The sequence below is a fragment of the Scomber scombrus genome, chromosome 2 (genome assembly GCF_963691925.1).
Source record: "Scomber scombrus chromosome 2, fScoSco1.1, whole genome shotgun sequence".
NCBI classification, from domain to species: domain Eukaryota; kingdom Metazoa; phylum Chordata; class Actinopteri; order Scombriformes; family Scombridae; genus Scomber; species Scomber scombrus.
Genome location: NC_084971.1, coordinates 18,417,727 through 18,438,527, shown reverse-complemented (window position 1 = coordinate 18,438,527; position 20,801 = coordinate 18,417,727). Strand labels below are relative to the sequence as shown.

Sequence of the window (20,801 nt, the reverse complement as noted above, 5' to 3'; positions counted from 1 at the left end):
AGTTATCCGTGCTGCCACATGAGTCAGGTGACTTGTGAAATTTGTTGTGTGAAGGTTTGATGACTGCGTGTCAACAAACATGAACTCTTATCCATATCATTCACAAGAAATGTCAATGTGTCGAACATATTTTATTACTATTTCTACTAATAAAAATATAATAAAATTGTTAATTTATTTACCGGATTTCAAATGGAAAATGTCATGTAAACAGATATTCTCCTTCAGGTGTATGTAAATGTATAAAAGTTACCTATTAAATGATTTTGATCTTCTTCGCAGAATGCAGTGTAAATATCAAAGTATAATTTGAAAATGTTATTAATTTGGCTTATTTTTTCCAGACACATACAGTAATCCGCAGACAGTTTCTTACCTTCTATTCTTTCACACAGTCTGTGGAGCTGCTGCATGGGGCAGCTGTCACACTGCTGGCTCTGGGTCTTTGCATTTTGCTGCAGGGCTGCTACAGAGAATGCCTGTTTCAAAGTCAGCATGATCTCATCTACCTACAAGAGTAGAGAACAGTCCTTGTATATTATTTCCCCACAAGCCATCGCACTTTTTTCTTCTTCCAGTGTGAATTCACATCAACGTCTTCCACAATCTGAACAAATTATTAAACAAAGGATTCATAAATGTTATATATTTAGGAACCATTTTTGTTCCATTTTCCTGTTACATAATTCATTTTAATAATGGAAGTAGGAAATCTGGACCTTTGCAAACATGAGCACATGGCTAAAATGTTATGTAGTAGAAAATAGCAAGAAAAACAAACATGTATCGCCATACAGGGATACACTGTACACAACAATGAGAAGAATATCCAGTTTTTTTCCCCACTGGATGCCCAGTTTACATTGGCAGCAGTGACAGACATGTAATTACAGATGTTTACTGAAGCAGACTGAATGACTCATTATTTCAGCTATCAAGTCTCTATCTAGTATAAGCTAATCACACAGCAAAATTAGCTGACTATTATACAGCACAAAACATCCATCTAATGGCCGAGGCGATTTATCAGACCATTTAGTATATCATGACTTGGTGGAGCACAGACGCACTCATCTGTTACAGTCATAGGTCTAAAGAATTAGAGTTGTGTTTAATCTTGACTGACAGAAAACAACACTGGTGGAAAATCAGCTTCAAGCACTTTGGTGCTCAAAATTCAATTCAATTCACTTGGGAACTGTTAACTTAAACTGAGTGAGCTCATCAAATATTATGACTGAGAGCTAAACACTGATATACAGATATACATATGACATTTACGGGATATACACATAAGTATGTTCAAGCGTAAAAGGTCAGGTATCCATATAAACATTCAAACTGGTTTTTCTTGCTGTTCATACTGGCCATTAGCAGATTGTTTCAATGTAAGTGAAGTCTTCCACAGTCCTTGTTTTGATTCAAAAGTTGATCTGAAGCTAATAACAGGCTTCAGTTATCTGGGTTAGTCAAATCAATTGAATACCTTCAAATCTTAAAGTCTTTTCCCTGGACAGTGTTTCCTTATTGAGCTACAGTGGCGTTATTATAACACAAACAGGGAATTGTGCACTAAAAAGGATATAACTCTATAAGATATTCTCATAATTTGACTAGAGTTGGCTCCTTCAGACATGCTTGTTGGACAGTGGAAAAGCCCATTAAACCCCCACCACACCTCAGACAAACTGAATTTCACACACACTTCACACAGCGATTGGCCAGCTGGGCGAAGGTGAGAAAGGAGTCAGGGTTTCTCTCTCTAGCTCTTCTTTTCATTATTTCTTTCACTTTTTACAAGTGTAACGCTATAACTGCCTTCCAGCAGAGACTGTCTGAAAATATGCGCTGTTATCTCCATATTTAAACAATACTTTGCCCTCCCCCTCCTCTCTGTGATGGTCAGCTTTTCACTCCCCCTCTGTGTGAAATCGTTTAGAACGACTATAAACACATTTGATTTCCGATGTGCTTGTACCACACATCCTAAAAACCAACTCCATTATAAACACCTGAGGAAGGGATCTTTAAAAGGCCAGTATGAACAGGAGGAATGATTATAGCCAGCAAAACCTGTTTCAATCTTTATACGGGCAACTGATTATTGTTTTAAGACAGACTTGAAAAACTGTGAATCAATCTTTTAACAATTTATACACAGGCTGTTTCTAAGTGTCTATGACTGTTTTAGCAATGAACCAATGTATTCAACCATTGGGGACAACTTTGATTTGTACCTTGCTAACTTTGTCACTGATAAAAATAGGGTCAGTAAATGCACAAAAAGAGTAAGAATGTACACAACACCATCTCACCAGCGATTCATCTGTACACTGGAAGACGTAACAAACAAAGTGGCAGCTCCCTCCTTCCACTGTCTCCCTGCAAATGAAGCCAAAGTGATCCACGTGACGAATACCCTGGAAAGAGATGATCAGGTGTTTTTAGGACTCAGTCAGAACAGGTTTACAATCACACACAAACAAAAAACAGATAATTGTGTAGACGTTCAGAGCTTCATACCTGTGAGCAGAAGGAGATTTCTCTGAAACTCTTCTCTATGGCAACTTTTTTAGTGTCTGGACTAACCAAGAAGATCTGCGACCTACCAATCTACAACACAAAGAAAAACACAGACGACGCAGTTAGACTCATGTATGTTGAGGGTTACAGGCTTGAACTTTGTAGTGTCTGCTTGTGTGTGTGTGTGTGTGTGTGTGTGTGTGTGGTTTGTGGTTTGACAGCAATAACAAACCTCACAGACCACACTAGTTATGAGCACTGTTATTATAGTTATTTCACACTTTCAAATTAGCTATGTTTTAATGGCTGAAATACCTATATCTATTCATTTGTTCTCCAAATGTTATGTAGTAGAAAGTGAACTGGGATTGATGATATAAGAAGGAAGCTTAAATACAATTTTTAGTTCTTTTTTTAGTCATTGCAATTCTCAAAAAAGGCTGTTTCATTTCTTCTCTTCTCAAAAAGTACCAACGAATTAAAAGACAGTTCCACTTTCGGGGATATCCCATTTAAAACACCATCAGGACATGAGTCACCATCTCTTAAGAGGGTGAAATACGCAAGTAGTCTCATGTCTGTTAAATCTCAAGTCTCTGAGCACTGTGAGTGAAGAAAATGTTCCTCTCCAAAAAAAAAAAAAAAATCTTCCCTACACTTTATTGAATATAAAATCATATCATCACAGTCTTTCAAGAGAATGACTAGGAGTTAATGTGTCTTCAAAACTGAGGAAACAAATGTGATGAGGTCTCCAGGATGAGGTCATTCTGTCTGTCCATGTTAGCAGCAGCAGGATGTACCATCACTGTCAATACTATGTCTGTATCTGCTGAGGGGGACAGCCACAGGCCCTGGTGGTTCCTGTACCAGTGGTGACCATTTCCTGTCCAGAGCATAAACAGGAAAACTCCTGTTGGCAGAAGGTCCCTGAGGTCAAATAAAGGTCAAATAGGATAGCGTGACTTAGCTCATTTTGAGCAGCAGTCAGCATTTGCGAGTGTGATCTCCCACGCGACGAGATTACAAGCCTACAGGGAGGAGGTGCCCTGGAACAGTGAGGCCAGGACAAACATCTCTCCCTAAACATCTCCAAGACCTAGGAGGTCATTGTGGATGACAGGAAGTGGAGAGATACTCAAACCTCAGCCATCAACAGCACAGTGAGGTAAAGGGTGGACAACCATTCATTAGAATGGATAAACAGCAATTATATTGCCTGTAAGGCGCCTAAAAAAATTGGCCTGAGGCCCCAAATCTTCTGGGACTTCTACTGGGGCACCATAGAGGCCCTGCTGACCGGCTGCTTCATCACCTGGTGCAGTGGCTGAACCGCCACTGACCGCACAGCGCTGGGAAGGGTGGTGCACATGGTACAGCACATCACTGTGTGTGAGCTCTGCCCAGCCCACCAGAGCTGTACACCAAGCAGTGCCTCAGTAAGAATGTGAGGGTCATTAAGGACCCAGCTCACCATACAACAGCCTGTTTTCTCTGCTGACCTTCAGGAGAAGATACAGGACTCTAAAATCACAAACCAGTAGAATGAGGAACAACTTTTTTCCTGAGGCCATGAGACTCCTTTATACATTTTGTCTCTCTTTTGTTCTCTCCCTCTTTTTGCCCTTTGTGAGCGACTGTAAGGACTTATAATTTAGAGATTCTAAAGTTGCACATTACTGCCTATAAAATACTCTTATTTTCAACAAAGACATCTGATGAACTATTGTGTGTGAGCAGGAACATTTTAAAATAAAGAGCAGTGTGCTTTGAAAATTCCTTTTGTATTAAAACCATTCCGTAGGTGTATTAAAACGAGTACAGTAGGTGATAAATAAAATGTTCAAAAATGTGACGCAATGTAGGTATGAGCCAGAAGTGGAAATCAGGTCATGTGGCATCTAATTCTGTTTAAAATGCCAGGGTTGCAACATTTTCCTCAACAGAATGATTGTTGACCCAAACTATATTTTGGGTAGATTAATATGTTAAAACATGTTTTGGAGTTTCAATTTTGCCACAAAACAGTCATGCTTTTGAGTTCTGCCTCAGTTTTTTCCATATTTCCATCATTTGTAGACTAATTTGAAGTGATCCACCACAAGAATGGTGATCATCTATTCTTCACACAGATAAACATGTAGCTCTACAAGCCTACAACGACTGACATGCGAGTACAGAGCATGAAACTGGTGCACTGGAGCTCTTTCCTTCTGTAGCTAAAAGCCAATAATGTCCTGTGCACATTTATGGGAGGAGCTGTGTAGTTTTTCCTACCCTCATCCACATCTACTGAAACTAAATCACGCTGAGCAGCTTCACTTTGTGTTTGTAATTATTGCTACTGTAGCTTTTCCAGGTATAAAAAAAAAAATCTGAAATATGATACTGTCAGATTAAAATCATGGCATCTTTTTCAGAAGATATTAGACAGAATATATTCTCTATGTCACTCTGATAGATCAGCAAGTCCAGAGAATTATAATATGTGAAGTTTACCACCTCTAAGATGAGGAAAATTAAGATATATCTATGATAATTTTTGAAAATCAGTGTAGGGCATCACTAGTTCTGAGTATGACAATCTGGAAGTGGCAGTAGCAATTTTCTAAGTGTCCATTTATGAAAAAAATCACCGTGAACAGCATGGTCCTGTTCTCCTGCAGGCTGGTGGGCTGTACTCCAGGTGAGCGGGTGTTTGCATCAGTAGTGTTGGCATGAGAGATCTCTGGTGAGAGCCCGTTCTCATCCAGGGCCTGCAGAGAGGGGAAGCTGGGGTCTCGTTTGAACAGGACAGGGCGTTTCCCGGTGGTGGGGCTTCCTGCAGCACCGTTACCTACAGCATCATTCCAGAGTCCGTTGGATTGGAAGGATAATGCCTTCTTCAGCCCACCCACCAAACCCCCGCTACTTCCTCCTTTATCAGTCATCCCTGAGCGATGCAACTGGCTGAACTTCTCAATGCACTCATCGATGAGGGCGGGAGGGGCTTTCTTGTGCGCAACGCTCACCCGGCCACAAAACAGCACCTCGAATTTCTTGGCAAAGGTTGTCGGAGACACAGCAGCTGCATGTGCTGCAGAACTTGTCGTTGTGGAAAGAGAGGAAACGTTGAGGCATGTTTCTGACGGTTCAGTGCCTGCAGAACCTGCTGAAGTTTTGTTGGATGTTGTTTCATTGTTGCGGGCAGAGCTCTTGCCAGCCTGCCTCAGCGTACTGATGATCTCAGGGACCTGCAGAGAAAATTAGAAACAAATAAGAAGTTGCAACCACAGTAATGACATGTCATTTAGCTGTCCATTGTACAGTTTTAAGTACTTGCACAAATGGAGATCTATGGAGGAAATGTACGTGTGATAAAGACAGGTGTGCTCAAGCAGACATGTGAATATAGTCCCATAACATGTCAACCTTTAAAACATTGAGCTCAGTTGTTTACTATGAATGTCAGGCTTGACGGGCTGTGATACAACAAGTGAAGCCTGAAGTAAAGGGCGACTGCACCAGATCTGAGATGTGATCTGACAAACAGAGGAAATGAATCCAAACTAATCAACACAGCTAGTTAAATAGTTTGTTTCCCACAACCTGACAAAACAGAAATGCAACAGAAATCTACTGTACTGTATCTGAAGTTCTACATTTGAAACCAACATGTCAAACAAATACTTCACCCAAGTGTCCAAAAACATTACCATTATAAGCATGACATATTCTTCATAAAACTAGAGCTTCAATAACATAAAATTATCTATTTTGATAATTAATAATATTTATTTATTTATAATTTTTTAAATAAAAAATGCCATCATTTTCAACATTCAGCTTCTCAAATGCAGAAAGAAAAGACTTTTCTGTGTTATAATGTTGCAAATGTAATATCTATTAGCCCTCGGAGGGTTAATAACAACACACGACATTTTCTGTCAATTGACTAATCAATTAATGGAGTAATTGGTGCATCTCTACTTGAATACATGCCCTCTGAAATAAAGAACATTTCACTACCACAACTGTTCTAATCATTCGTAAAAGATAAAAAATAATAAAAGTAACAACAATTATTTATTTGTTTTAAGATTAAATTAGCAAAACGATTTGTGCTATTGTTTTCAACCTAAACTAGTCAGCAAATAAACAGACATTTAGGGGTTGAATGACGACAGACTAGAACAAACAGACCACAACTCAGCACTCTCACTCACAGAAAATTCTTCTCTGCAGCCACTCTTTCCATTACTAACAGATGATTTCCATGACCATTTAGTCAACAGTCTGACACACGGCTTGCGCCAGGTCTAAAGACAGACAAGCAATGCAGACACAGGAGCGTGCTGGTTATTCTCCCAGCAGCCATAATCTCACATAAATGTGGCTAAATACACAGCCTCCATTTGTTGTTGTTGTAAGTAATCTGAAATCATTATTAAATCTGGTTTGATAAAAGACACAAATCAGCTTTAGTGTTGTGTGGTACACTCTGAAAGCAGGGGCAGCTGAACAAAGAGACATCCAGATGTGTCTCTAGGGAAAGAACTGTTGTTGATTATTGGCGACCAAAGTGAAAGCAACAACACCACAACCTAACACCACAACTTCCTTTCGGTTACACATCATTCTGTTTTTCTTTAGTCTTTCACTAAAAACCTCCATACACATCATAGTGATGACCCATATTGTGCTTTATTACACACATGCTAGGGTTGGGCGACATGTCAAAATGTTCCTACCGGGCACCAACAACAACCCAACAACTGACAATCGCTGATCAATTTGCACCAGTGGGTGTGCACTGTGAGCTTGCATGTGAGGAGGTGGGTCTATTTTGCTAACGAGAACATATCATCCTAACAGAAGAATGTCTTTGAAGACAGCCAATGATATCTGAGTGTGTTCAGTACGCCAAACCGGCTACATCATGAGCTTTGACCTGCATGTCTGGGACTGGAGCGTGCCGGCCTCGCTCTCATGCCACTGTTGTGCAGCCGGCACCGGAGGCTGCTCCCCTGGATGAGATGAGCAGGGGTTTCTGCTGGTCCACATGGACAGACATGACTTCAGTAGTCCCCCATCCCCAAGGCATCGAGGAAAGACCTCCTGGAGACTCCCATCAGCCCAGAAGAGCTGTTTGGGCTGCGCTTTTGTTCTATGGTGGATGCCATGAGGTCAGCATCAGAGGTGGCAGAAAACATCCAGTTGCATGTCATATGCATTTTTTTATTCTGAAGACTCATGTCGTCGAACCATCAACATTTCCCAGGCTACTACCTACAGTGACTTCCTCTATGTAAATATAGTAAACTACATAGGAACCCTGCACACAAAAAAAGACCACAGGGTAATTCAAAGTGGGAAGTTACCATTCTTATTGTCCTGTGACTGTGTACCACTACTATATAAAGTATACAAAGACTGTGCTTACTAATGTAGTGCTTCATAATAATTATGGTTCACCAAACTAATTTGCTTCTGCAGGGAGACGAGAACATTGGATCATCAAATTAACGGTTCGTGTTAGGATTTTGTTTCTTACTCTTTTGATTGTATTTGATTAAAACCACAGGACCAAAGATATACACAAATATATATAACATCATCATTATCAACAGCTTAACAGCACATGCTTCTCCTGTTGTGGGCCCACTTTGCTACACCACACTGGCAGCGCACCAGACCAAGGAACAAAAAGGAGGAAGTAGACCAGTTAAGCAGAAGCAGTGGGTGAGTCACATCAGTGATGTCATTGATGTGAGATGCCTGAGCAGCTACTAAATCTGCACTCTCACACACATGCTGTCAGCTGGGTCCTGCTGTGTCTTGCCTACTCATGAGGTGTGCTCACTCCTACTGCTTTTGTTAAAACAATCCCTGGCTCCCACTCCCACACTTGGTGCTTTGTTCAACAATAAGTCTAAGCTGTTCTGGGTAAGAGCGTCAGCTAAATGCCCAAAAAGTACAACGGATGGTTCTGACCATCAAAAGGTTTCCAAAAAAGTAACTAACTACATTTATTCAAGTACAGTAAGTACAATTTTGATGTACTTGTACATGAATATTAATTTTCTTGCTACTTTATACTTCTAAATTGAGGATAATTGTGTATTTTTTCTCGATTACATTGATTTGTATTGATATTAAGTATTTGTGTTAAAATTATATTCACTTTAACCAGCCTCAAGATAACAAATTAAAGGCCCTGCACACCCACACAGGTGTTGTCACTTCAAGCTACTTATAGCTCTGCTCAGGTCGAAGTTAAAGATAGATATACTTCTCCCACCTAAAAGGACCAGTCAGACCAGATTTCACTCCCCATTCGTTTTGGTGGAGAACACATTCACTTCTGGTTGTGACTGAACTTTGAATTAGTGAGTCTCTCCGACTCAGAGAGAGGGAGTACGATTGACTTCACATTCAGAAATGTTTTATTCCTTTTATTCTTGTTTATAGAACTGCATGGTGATATAATACAAGCTGAAGAGAAGGAGGCATGCTGCCTGGCTGGAGTGAGTGCAAGGATAGTGACAATAGAGCTGTATAATTCATTATTTTGTGGTCTGCTATTGTTAGCCTGCTAGCCATGTTAGCTCCTGCAGTATATGTTCATCTACCCTCTTAATCTTCTGTCACCCCTGCTTTTGAATGACCGCACTACACAAGTACATTTTGCCAGGCAAAATTTGGTCTGACTGCAACTTAACAGGTCAAACAAAACTAATAGGAGAGTCACAGAATGAATATGCCAACATTGTCCTCAAACGAGGTCTAATCAGGCAAATAAGTGAAAACACCTGTGTGTAAGGCGGCTTTTAATGTATTGGTAATGACAAACCAGTAATTTAAAGGCTCTGCACACCCACACAGGTGTGTTCAGTTCACCTGACCGATTAGATTCAGACTGAAGTTGGTGATGGGTATCTTGATAAAATGATGTCACCAATCTCAATATACCAATGAGGATGATGAAACTTAAAGTGATCCTGCCTTATGCCGTGTTCACACTATTTTGGATATATGGAGAAGATCAGTAAGATTCAAGTGTTAAAGACTTGTGTTCACATCATCTGACAATTTAGGAAGGTTGTATCATAGCTAAATTGATCACATGAAGGTTTTTAACACTGTGCACTGACAAAATTACATTATATCCATTAAATTTTGGATTTAATTACATTGAGCAACAGATTTTGGCTGACTAGAGGAATCCATGTTTACTTTGCTTTCAGGCACTTCAGTATTAAAGTCAGCTAAATCAGAGCTATTTACAAGCTGTAAACTTTGAATGTAATTACTTCAATATCACAAGAACATGATATTAATGAGAACATTTTGTGTACACAAAAGTCCCATCAGGCGAATAAGTGAAAACGCCTGTGTGTGAGTGTTGGGCGTTAAATATACATCATAGTGTAACATTATGAAAGGGGACGCTGTATTCTGAGTAGTTTTACTTTAGATACTTCAAATATTTTTTGCTATTAATAAATGTGCACTTTTACTTCAATAAGGGAAAACACAAGTTAGGGGTATTTCTGTAAAGCAGTATTTTCATTTTTACTTAAGTGGGAAATATTCATATTTCTTCTACCTCTTAATTCGTGGGTGACATGCCTCATGTTTTCAGAGACATTTGTGTGTTATGTGTAGTTATCAGTTAGTTATCTAGAAAACTTGTCGCTGCAGGTTTGGTCGTGGGTCAAAGACCAAGTGATTAGATCAGATTTAAGTCGAAAGTGTCTACAATGTTCAATTATTAAATTAAAAACATAAAAAACAAATGTAGAGTTTAGAGCTTATAAAGGTACTGTAAATACCCTCTGAATGGGTTCTAACATGCTCAATAATGACATGTATTGTTTTCTGTGGATACTAGGAAACAACAAAACTTGGCCTGTTGTATAATGAGTGACTTGGGGAACAAAAAAAAGACACCATGCATTCCTTCTTATCTAGATTGGCTATATGGCCTAGTCGGCTGTGTGGCTTTGCAGCATGTGACAAGCACTTTGCTTTGGGCTGCTACCTGACTTAAGTTATAAAGTACTGCCTGTAGATAAAATATGAACTTCCCACAAATGAGGAAGTATTTTAGGTCCTTTAGTGCTAACAGAATGACAAAGAATGAGAGAAAAACATACACATAAAAAGATGCAGTAAGAAAGGAGAAACAGAAAGCTTGAACAACATGACTTGAGGCGTGACACAAATCTGCCCTTGTGGTATTTTAGCTGTTTATTGACAGAAACAGACAGTCAATAAGTGCTGCACTGCAATGACAGTAACAACATGTACTCTTATCTCTGTATCTGTTTGTGTGTAAGTAGTTTTTTAAACTAACCAAGAACTGAAATTGTTTAATTTATTTTCTTCCAGGTCCACTTGTTTTGCTTCCATATATTTGCATTCATTAGATACAGTTAAACAACTTGGATAACTTATTATTAGATTTGACTTTGCATTGTTTCTGAGTGCACCTTCAGATCCAGTCGAGGGTTTCATAAACACTAAATGTTTAGAAGACAAGGGCCTCACTCCCAAAGGAAGACTCTGGACAGGAGAGACTGCTAGATAAGAGCAGATATAAACACATAATCTGATTTACTGTTCTACTGGATAGCTTCTGTGTTGAATAAAACTTACAAACATAGAAATATAATAGTCTATTACTATCATGTACTATTGTGGGTATTACAATAGAAGCTTGATTTTTCTTTTTTGGGGCATTTTTGCTTTTATTTGATGAGTGACAGTGAAGAGAGAGACAGGAAATGTGGGTAACAACAAAGGTCCACAGCAAGAATCAAACCGTGTACAACACATGCAACATAATGATATTATGTGGTACGCATTTTAACCAGTGGGACTTTATTTCTAAACTTTTTTATGGTAGCCTAAATAAAACCTGAGACCAGCTGAATCCTTAAATAACCCTTAAAACTACAAAATCTAACAAAAACAACGTGAACATAAATGAATGCAAAAATATAGAAAATTCCTTTAAAATTATGAGCAAATTGTATTGTATCGGCTGTTATTTTGTTATGTTTTAACATCTTGGCTGCTAGTGAGGCTGGCTATGAGGATCAATATTTCGGAGAAACATTCAGACAGAAAAATAAAAACACACTGATGACAGCAGACACGTTGACAGATGAAAAGAGACATAGAGAGATTGTGAGTTGTGAAAGTTGTGTTTGACCACAATAAAAAAAGTAGATTATTGTGGTTTGACAAGTGATCCGCACTACGTGTCTATATGAGAGAAAAAAATCAGCCTACTGACAATCCACTGACAGCATATAAAACCATGACACTAACACTGTGCTACTACTGAGCCATGACATTTGCATTATAATAAATAAATTACAGGTTTTTATTTCCCTCATTCTCAATGTATAGAATGCTTATGGAGGCCGGTATTTAAATCACTTAAATTAAAAATAAAACAATTACAAGGGGCTGAATTGTCAATTTGGCTTTTTGTCTAAACCTACGCTGCTTGTCTTCTTTTTATAAAGAAATGTATCATTCCTTTGTGCCATCTTTTACCCACAGACCCTGACCCATCTTTCTTTAATCCCTACCTTCTTTACTCATCTCCTAACTCTCTCTTTAACAGTTCATTCACTGCTTCATGTCCTCTCTCCCATCAGTATCCAGACATCATGTTTCTCACCCTCTAGATACTAGTGTCCACTTGTTTTTAATCATCCTGGCATGAGAGGATAGTCTGCTATCTGTCCACTAACAATAGACCTCTCTCTGTTTTACACCCCCCCCCATCCTTCCCTTCCTCTTCCTTCTGCTTTCTCTACTTGATGCTCTGAAACTCTTCAACCAGCGGATACAGTTTAGTACTTGTTCATCTCTCTCTCTCTTTGGCTCTCTCTCTCTCATATATATCCTTCTGCCTTTAAAAGACATAGAGCAGCCGTGTGGAGGATGACATTTTTCAGTCACTCCAAGTGCATTTTCAGTAAAAACGCTTGTCTGCATGAATTCATTTCACATGACGACCAACTGCAAACATACCATTGTTGCATGCACAATGTCACATTGTTAAAATATAAGAAAGGCAGCGTTAGGAGAAAAAATAGACTTTCTGTTACTGTGATCATGCTAGAGAGGAAACAAATAAATTGTTTTCTACATGTGACGGCTGTCTCACAGCACACTCACACTGAGTGTTGACACATTTCTGTGTACATCATCATCATATGTCGTCAGTTCTTTGATTTCCTACTCTGATACTTCCACTTTTTTAGACTTCTTCCTACAAGTCTTTTAGACCCAATGTACAAAGCTAAAAAAAAAATCTGATTTGAAGTTTTTGGGGAGTGAAGGGAGGATCGGCTCCTCAGAGGGCAGCTACAGCCATGGACACACAGTATCTTGTTCAGTGAAACATTTCCATGAGGCTGATCTGCAACAGGAAGGCAGTTGGACACAGCCTGAAGCTGTGACCCACAGACTCGGCCTCTCACAGAGTAAAAACACTGAAAAAAGCACCGCGTTTTTCACCGAGCCAGAATTAAATAGAACTACTGTAGTGCTGACCTCGAAAAGAAGGAAGTTACATAAGTGCTGCCGGTAAAAGAGAAGCTGCAACTGAGTGCAATTAACAAAATAAACTTCTGTTGTTTGTTGAAGAGAGAAAAGGGTCAAAGGTGAGGATATAGTAGTGAGCTGCCTGGTCAGAAATGTTTAATTCTTTCAGACTAAAGCACAAAAGTATTCTACAGGTTTGTCTACATCATTTTTCTCTACTCTTTGACTTCATTTAATTTCCTTTATTTTTAGAATTTTTGAACTATCTGGTCCAGGAAACAGCCCAAAAACTAAAGAGTTATAATTTACTGCCAAATATGACAAAGAAAAACAGCTAATTGTCACATCTGAGAGGCCTAAACTAAATACATTTTCTGTAAATCAACTAAATCAATTAATCAACTCATTGTTGCAATCCTACTTCATGCTTCATATCATGGAGTAATTTAGTGAAACATGCACAAAAAACACACCCAAGAAAGAATTTGTCCCATACAACACTGACCGAAAGTTCAAATTTGCCACATTTGTCTAAATAATTATTCCACTTGTATAAGTCTGACTAAAAATGCAAGGTCAAAAATAAAAAGTTACAGGGAAATACCACTGAAAGCCCAGTGACGCACCAGCCAGCTTAGAAAAATCAACAACAACAATGACGAGCCAGCTAAAAGTCCCACTTCTGCACTTCCCATGGTCATGTGCCTGGATCTTGTGCCTCATGAAGCATAGCCAAATCTCACAGGAGTTCAAAGTTTAGGGGGCATTCAGCAGACAAGAAGCCTCCCTAACACAGAGTGAAGTGCAAAAAGAAACAGGGGGAAAATAGAGGGGTGGCAGGAAATGTCCATGAATTGGTTCACCACAAGGGTCCAACATACTGACATCATTCCACTGAGATTAAGGAGCCACTTCACAGCATAAAGACAAGCGCGACAGAGATGACAAATTCATTCAAATGTGATAACAGAGACACAATGAAGGGGCTTGTTGAAAGTGCTGTGCTGAGTCAGACTGAATTCTTTACTGGGAGTAAATTGGGTCAGTAAGGCTCACAGATAACACAGATTCATCAATCTGAGAGCCCTGAAAGAGATCCGAGGGTGGGAATGTTGGGTTAGGTCTAAAAACCTTTTCTAAGACGGACAGGATGGCAGGTGGGACAAGGAACTCTTGAATGAACACTGTCAGAAACAGTGCTCTACAAAAAGACAAAAAGATAAGGCAGACTGAAACTGCTTCAGGGACACACTGTCAGTTATATAGACGGGACAGGAAGGTGACTCCAGTCCACTTTACTGTCTTGTTTTTACTACGGTGCAAGGAGTGTGTCACATGAAGAGAGGAGGGAAGTCACATAAAAAAGAAGGAGGGAGAAGCATGTGAGACCAAGGGATTACAAGAAGAGGGTACAGCAGAAAGGAGAAAAGGTGACAGGAGACATTCTTGGACAGTTTAGTTAACCATTAACTCTAATCTTTTCTGTCTAAATTAAAAAGATGTTTTCGGTACTTTCCAAGCCCTGAATCTTTAGTTCAAATCAGGTAAATTATACTCATTAACGTCTCAACTTATATAACATTTTTTTCCACTACTCTACAAACTGACATAGTAAACTGTAAAGCTACCTACACCCCCTACAATTTATATCACTATTAGTAAAAAAAAAAAAAACAAACCTGCATACAGCACTATCACTAATACTCTAATAAGAACAAGGTTTTAAGGTTGCACATGTGTGAAACCAGCCATAAAAGACAGACGTGTGTTTATAAAACATGTGACTAATAAGGTGCAGAGAGAGACTTGCATCCTGATCCAGGAGTGAAGTCCTGGCATAAGCACAATGGCTCTGGAGGTGATATCGCCATGACTCACTCACTCATGTACACCTACATTTGGCTCATTTTCACAACAACTCAACAGACTGGATTTGGATGTACTCAGTTTCTTATTTATAAGAAGTGTTTGATAATTAATCATTTACCAGAATCAGTGATTCAAACTCTGTCCAGTCAAGACAATCTGTTGCCTTATTAGGAGCACAGTTTCAAAAACCATGTTGAACACCATGAGGTGGGAGGAAAATGAGAGATCCTCTTCTGTATGATGCACGTTTGTGCATGTCAAAAAGCACAAACTATCAGCTTAATGGCTCCAACGACTGTTGATTAATATGCCGATATAGCAATTAAACCATTAATCATTTGAGGATAAGTGTAAAAAAATAGTCAAAAAAATAAATAATAATAATAATCAATTTGCTTCTTTATAGCCAGAGATGTTCAATTTACTACTGTGGAGGAAAACCAACAAAAATATTCACATTTGCTGGACTTTTTTTCTTGTTGTTGGTATTTTATTAAGAAAACTGTTTGAACAATTAATAAATTGTCAAAATTGTTACTGATTATTTTTGACAACTGACTAACTGTTTCACTTGTAACATACTTCAAAACACATAACCAAAACAAAGCTGTAACAATTAATCAATTCATCTAGTAGTTGATAGACAAAAAATGTAAAGGGTCCAATTCCAAACATTTTAATGTTTGAGGTGATGATGAAATTTGTTATTAGGCCTATATTGCCATGGAAACCACAAAAAGAGCAATAACAATAAGGATAATAACGCAGCTATTCTGTTGTGATTGTTTATGCATTTTCTGCTTTTCTCTGTTATTTGTAATTGTACTCTGAAAAACTCTGGGGTTTTCCCCTGTTGGTTGCAAACACAAAAAGAGAAAATGAAAAGGACATTTTTCACAGTCTCCTGACATTTCAAGGAGTAAACAATTAATAGAGAGACTAATTTGCAGATCATTCAATAATGACAATAATTGTTAGCTGCAGCCTTAAACCAATAGCAGTGAAGATGTTGACACTGTTGTTGACATTCTGACCTCAACAAACACAAACACACACACACGTCAGATTGTGGTCACTTTTGGGGACATTACATAGACTTACATTTATTTCGTGGAGACTTACCCTAACCATAACCACTACTTGCCTAACCCTAATCCTTCCCGTAACTGTAACTTTAACCACTGACCCAAAAATGAGCCTTTTCCAAGTAGGGGACATGGTTTAGTCCCCAATGGGACAGGTAGTCCCCAATCAACTGGTCCTGAGTCTGAAATTAGTACCAAAAAATAAGTCTATGCCAGACCACAAACACAAACTTCGGCTCAAGTAAGATAAACATAAATAATAATCCTTATTTATAGTACATGAGGCACAAATACCCACGTGCATCCAAAATATTTTCCTGTAACAAGCTAAACATTTTCATCTTTATCCACTGTTGAAGTAAATGACTTTACCTCACTACATTACACAAATAATCAACTTAAACTGCATCAGCCTAAATGACCCTGAGTATTTACAGCCAGTTCGCCAACAGCAACCACTCAGTGATGACATTTTCCACCCAAAAGCTCTTGACCAGTTATGGTAACTTGACCGACTACATCACCACCCTCTCTCTGCGGAACAAGAGCAGCAGTGTATATAGATGTTCACTTCATATTTACACTGTAAAACAAATAAAATAAACATATCTATCTGGCACTTGGGAAAACAGCCTGTTAGTCTACAAGTTTAGCTAGCGTTAAATAGACTTATATTAAGATCATATTTGATCTGCGTCAATGGTGAATAGGGAAAACATTACTAGACTATTCTGCTAGTTATAACATGTCATGTACCTCAACGATACATTTTGGCTAATGTTAATGTTGGCTAACTACCTCGGTTAATGTTAGCTAAATGTCCACTTAGCACGGCACACAAACTAACCCGAGCGACACAGACAACAGCAGCGTTTTCAACTTCACTTACATCTTTCTGCTCTTGTTTGGCGGTGAACAGGTTGAACCGCTGGAGTCGTGCTTTCATCCCATCCGCCATAAACTTTACAAAAGCAGCGTCTGACGGGTCGCTCTCGGCTCAAGGTAATCTCAGACCAATGTGGGACACTTCAATATCATTTCACTGGAAAATTGAGTTTGCTGCCTGGAGCTGAAGACCCAGCGGCGCAGCGTCAAGCTAGCTGACGCACGACCACAACGATTTTCAAATTAAGATAATGCCAATCTGTTCATAATGATATCGTCCACACAAGGCAGGTTTTTACTTTTATTTTGAAAGCAAGTCCACCAACTTCCGATTTTATCTCCGGTTGTTTGGGATTGCTAAATCGGCCAATACATTAAGAGATTGGGGTGGACACAGTTCCTGTCCCGGACCACTCAAACGTTAAGGCGGCAGATTATGGGGTGGTTTACACTTCACCGCCGATACATGGTTTAAACGGTGGCCATTATCTTCGTTGATATGGCTTAATATAAACAGTATTTCCTGTCTGCGGACATGGCTGACCCAATCAAGCAGGAATGAATGCCCCCGGGATGAAGTGCAACAGATTGAGAACTGGGAGTGTGACTAATAGCTTCATGTCAAGGCCTCTGAATCTTCATTTGATACTTTTATTTCAAACTGAACCATGACAGTGTAATACAGTTGCTATGTTAAGTCCATGTGTTAGGTTCACAATTTTAGGTTTACAGATTTAATGAAGATGAATCATTCCTCCTGTTCATACGGGGAGAACACATTTGTAAAAAAAAAAAAAAAAAAACTGTTGAAAATACATCTTAATAAGTTTAAACAGATTATAGAGAGTTGTTTATACAGATTGCTGTGGATAAACAATATAATATATTGATTGGTCTTGTGCTATATATATATATCATATTATTGCATAAACTGAAGGGACACACTGGGTTTTGACCTGCATCTCTTACATTGAAAGCACGTCTGAAGGGGGTCTTTTAATAGCTGGTATGAACAGGAGGAATGATTACAGTTAAAACATCTTTCACTTTTCATATGGGCATCTGACTGTTGTTTTAAGACAGGCTTGTAAAATTGTGAACCTGTCCTTTAAAATAATAAAGCCGAACAGACATATATATGATTTAGCATTTTATAAGCCACCTTTTAATGACCACCACCAGTTTTTAAATAGGCCTACCCTCCAAATGAATGACTGATCAAAGCTAAACATCAATCAATGGCTGTTTATCATATGGATGAGAAATGGAAATCTGCACTAAATATTTAATAGCAAGTAAAAACAATGATAGAGGCAGGTAGGATTGACAAATGGACTATCACTTAATCTTTAATATTTATTAGTATCTGACTATGAACTGGCGAGTTAGGTTAGCTATTTTTAGACTAGATCAAATGACACTTATTTGTCAGATTCCACAGAAATTTTATGTCACAAGCCAAATCTCTCACACATGCATGAAACTAATTCTAATATCCTAGTGATTAGTGATTAAAGTTTACAACAAACTCTAAAAAGAGTTTCTTCAGATATCCTAATCACACATTGAGATAAGAATAGCTTACTTAATAGAGTTACAAGTATATTGTATAATTGACTGGTTATGGAAATAAGAGGTATTTTTTTAAGTTTGACTAGTGAGAAATATAAGTACAAGAATTGACTTTGACACGCACTAATTTTAAATGATTAGCATCTGTTGACTGGCACATTAGTGATTAAGTAATAGTAATAATTGAATTAAACAAAATTAGTATAATTAATTCATTATATTCATATAATTCAACGAATAATTAATTCATTATATTAATATAATGAATTCATTAAAACAAATGTTTTAATTGAAAGCAAATTAATTAAAGTGGTATAGTGATTAAAACCCAAATTCCCACCAACTGCTATTTAAATGAATGTAAGTGAATGACTAAAATTAGAGTAGTGTTTAAAGTTTTGCATTAGGTAATAGGTAATTTAGGAAAGGTTTTGTCCATTAATTAAACAATAAAGCACTGCAAGGAGCACATATTCTTTAACATAACTCACAGTGAAGCATTGTGAACTTTGTAACACTTCAGTGGTGACACCTAGTGGTTGCTTTTTTCTTCTTTTTTTAACAACTATAGTAGCAGGGGAAACCCCACAGACCCTCTGAGACAGTTCATGTCCCAACATAGAAGAGAAAGTTCTTCTTCATCTCTGCATTAATGACACATTCTTCCTTAATAATCATTTTATACCACAAAGAAATGCACTTAACAGACATCATGTCCTACACATCTGTTGTGCTGTGCACGGCATTGACAGTGCAACTAACTGTTGGCCTGGGGCAGGGTGTGGACTACCGGCAAAGAGCATTACCAGAGCAGCATAACATACAGAGTTGCCCTATAGTGTGTGAATGCTGCTGTAACTTTTTGCTAAGGATGCACTGGTACACATTTGTACATTCTTAAAAGCTGTATACAGTATAATGTGCCTGTTATGGTATATTTGAGAGAAGTGTGCCTACGGACAATCGAATGATTTCTGCACATGAAATTGTGATATAATGAGATTGTTCTGAAACTATACCATCACCTCTACCATGTGAAAGTAACATTGTCTACGTAACATGTAATTTTGTGTGTTTGAGAGTGGTTCAGTGTTTCCTGTAGAAGATGTTTATAGATCTGATGGTGTGTATGGTTGGTTTGGTTCAAAGGAAAGGGTGGTTCCTGATTCTCTCTTTAGCTTGGTGCAGTTTACATACCTTCTATATGTATAAGAATATTGGCCAAAAAATCTAATAAACTACAGCAAAAGCAGTCTGTATGATAAATGAGTGTTCAAAACCCCACAGCTATTCCTAAGGATTGCAAATATAATCAGTGTATGTGTGTATGTACGTGTGTGTGTGCATGACAGAGCTAGAGCAACAGGTGGTCAGCCTGACATCATCATCACATTCTTGGAAGGGCTGAAAAGACAGAGAGAGACAACAACAAGCACCAACACACACTATCACACACACTATCACGCACATAAAAGTCGCTGGGCCACAGGAAGTTGTCTCCATAGTAACGTGGTTCTACATCCTGCTTGGTTCATTCGATGCAAGTTCATCTCCTGTCACTCAAGTAGCACACACATGTACTGTGCATAATCACACACACACACAGACATGCATGTATGTGGTGTACATTAACACCACATGCAGCAAGCCTAGATTCAGTGATATATATATGTACACTGAGTCACATTTACAGCATGTTACATAGTATATGCTGGCTGTTCATATTCTGACAAAGTATTCTGTCGTCTTTGATTAATTTTAGTCCCACTTTAATATCCTTCTATGTCTCCATCTCCATGATTTGGCCAATCTATATGTCTCTGGCCAGACTCAGACACCAGCTGCAGTTTTACAGTGCACAGAGGCCATGTGAGAGGTAAAAGGATTAGAGGTCAGGGATCTGCTGGTCAGCAGAGTGTGAGAATGTGTGTACTGTGTGTGGATTTTATCCCTGTCGGTGTTTCCTTCTCTTGTTGAAAAAAAATTAAAAGCACAGTGGGCTGCCATATTACCAACACCAGATCCCGTTTCTCTCCGTGAGATGTCAGAATAAATACTGGCACGGTCACACCGAATGCTCAGGAAGCTTTCTGTTATTAAATATAAAGAAGAGGTTGGTGCCAGATTGTTTCATCTGAATGCTACAGTGTATCTCTGTCAGTCTGTCATTGTGTTAATGTGTTCATCTTTGAAATATAGTCTGTTTTGAATAATTAATGCTCATTTGACTGGTGCACATGCAATGTGAGCACAGATGACTTGCTCCCTTTGGAGCTCTTATAGTTGTCTGTTGTCTTCTTGTTACCAAAGGTTTTTTAT

The 20,801-nt window shown here is 38.5% G+C and overlaps 1 protein-coding gene across 2 annotated transcripts in view; it reads right to left on the bottom strand.

Moving 5' to 3' along the window:
- Window positions 1–20,801, bottom strand: part of tbc1d1 (TBC1 (tre-2/USP6, BUB2, cdc16) domain family, member 1) — a 48,521-nt gene that overhangs the window by 25,603 nt on the left and 2,117 nt on the right. Inside the window, exons 1-5 of one of the 2 annotated variants that reach the window (XM_062435522.1) lie at window positions 16,915–17,051; window positions 5,160–5,756; window positions 2,524–2,613; window positions 2,316–2,420; window positions 377–509 (exon numbers count right to left, since the gene is read on the bottom strand). In XM_062435522.1, the coding sequence (XP_062291506.1) occupies window positions 377–509; window positions 2,316–2,420; window positions 2,524–2,613; window positions 5,160–5,756; window positions 16,915–16,983 (994 nt within the window). In that variant the 5' untranslated portion in view covers window positions 16,984–17,051. Of the gene's footprint in view, window positions 1–376; window positions 510–2,315; window positions 2,421–2,523; window positions 2,614–5,159; window positions 5,757–16,914; window positions 17,052–20,801 lie in introns of those variants that run through there. The other variant, XM_062435512.1, reaches the window with a different exon arrangement.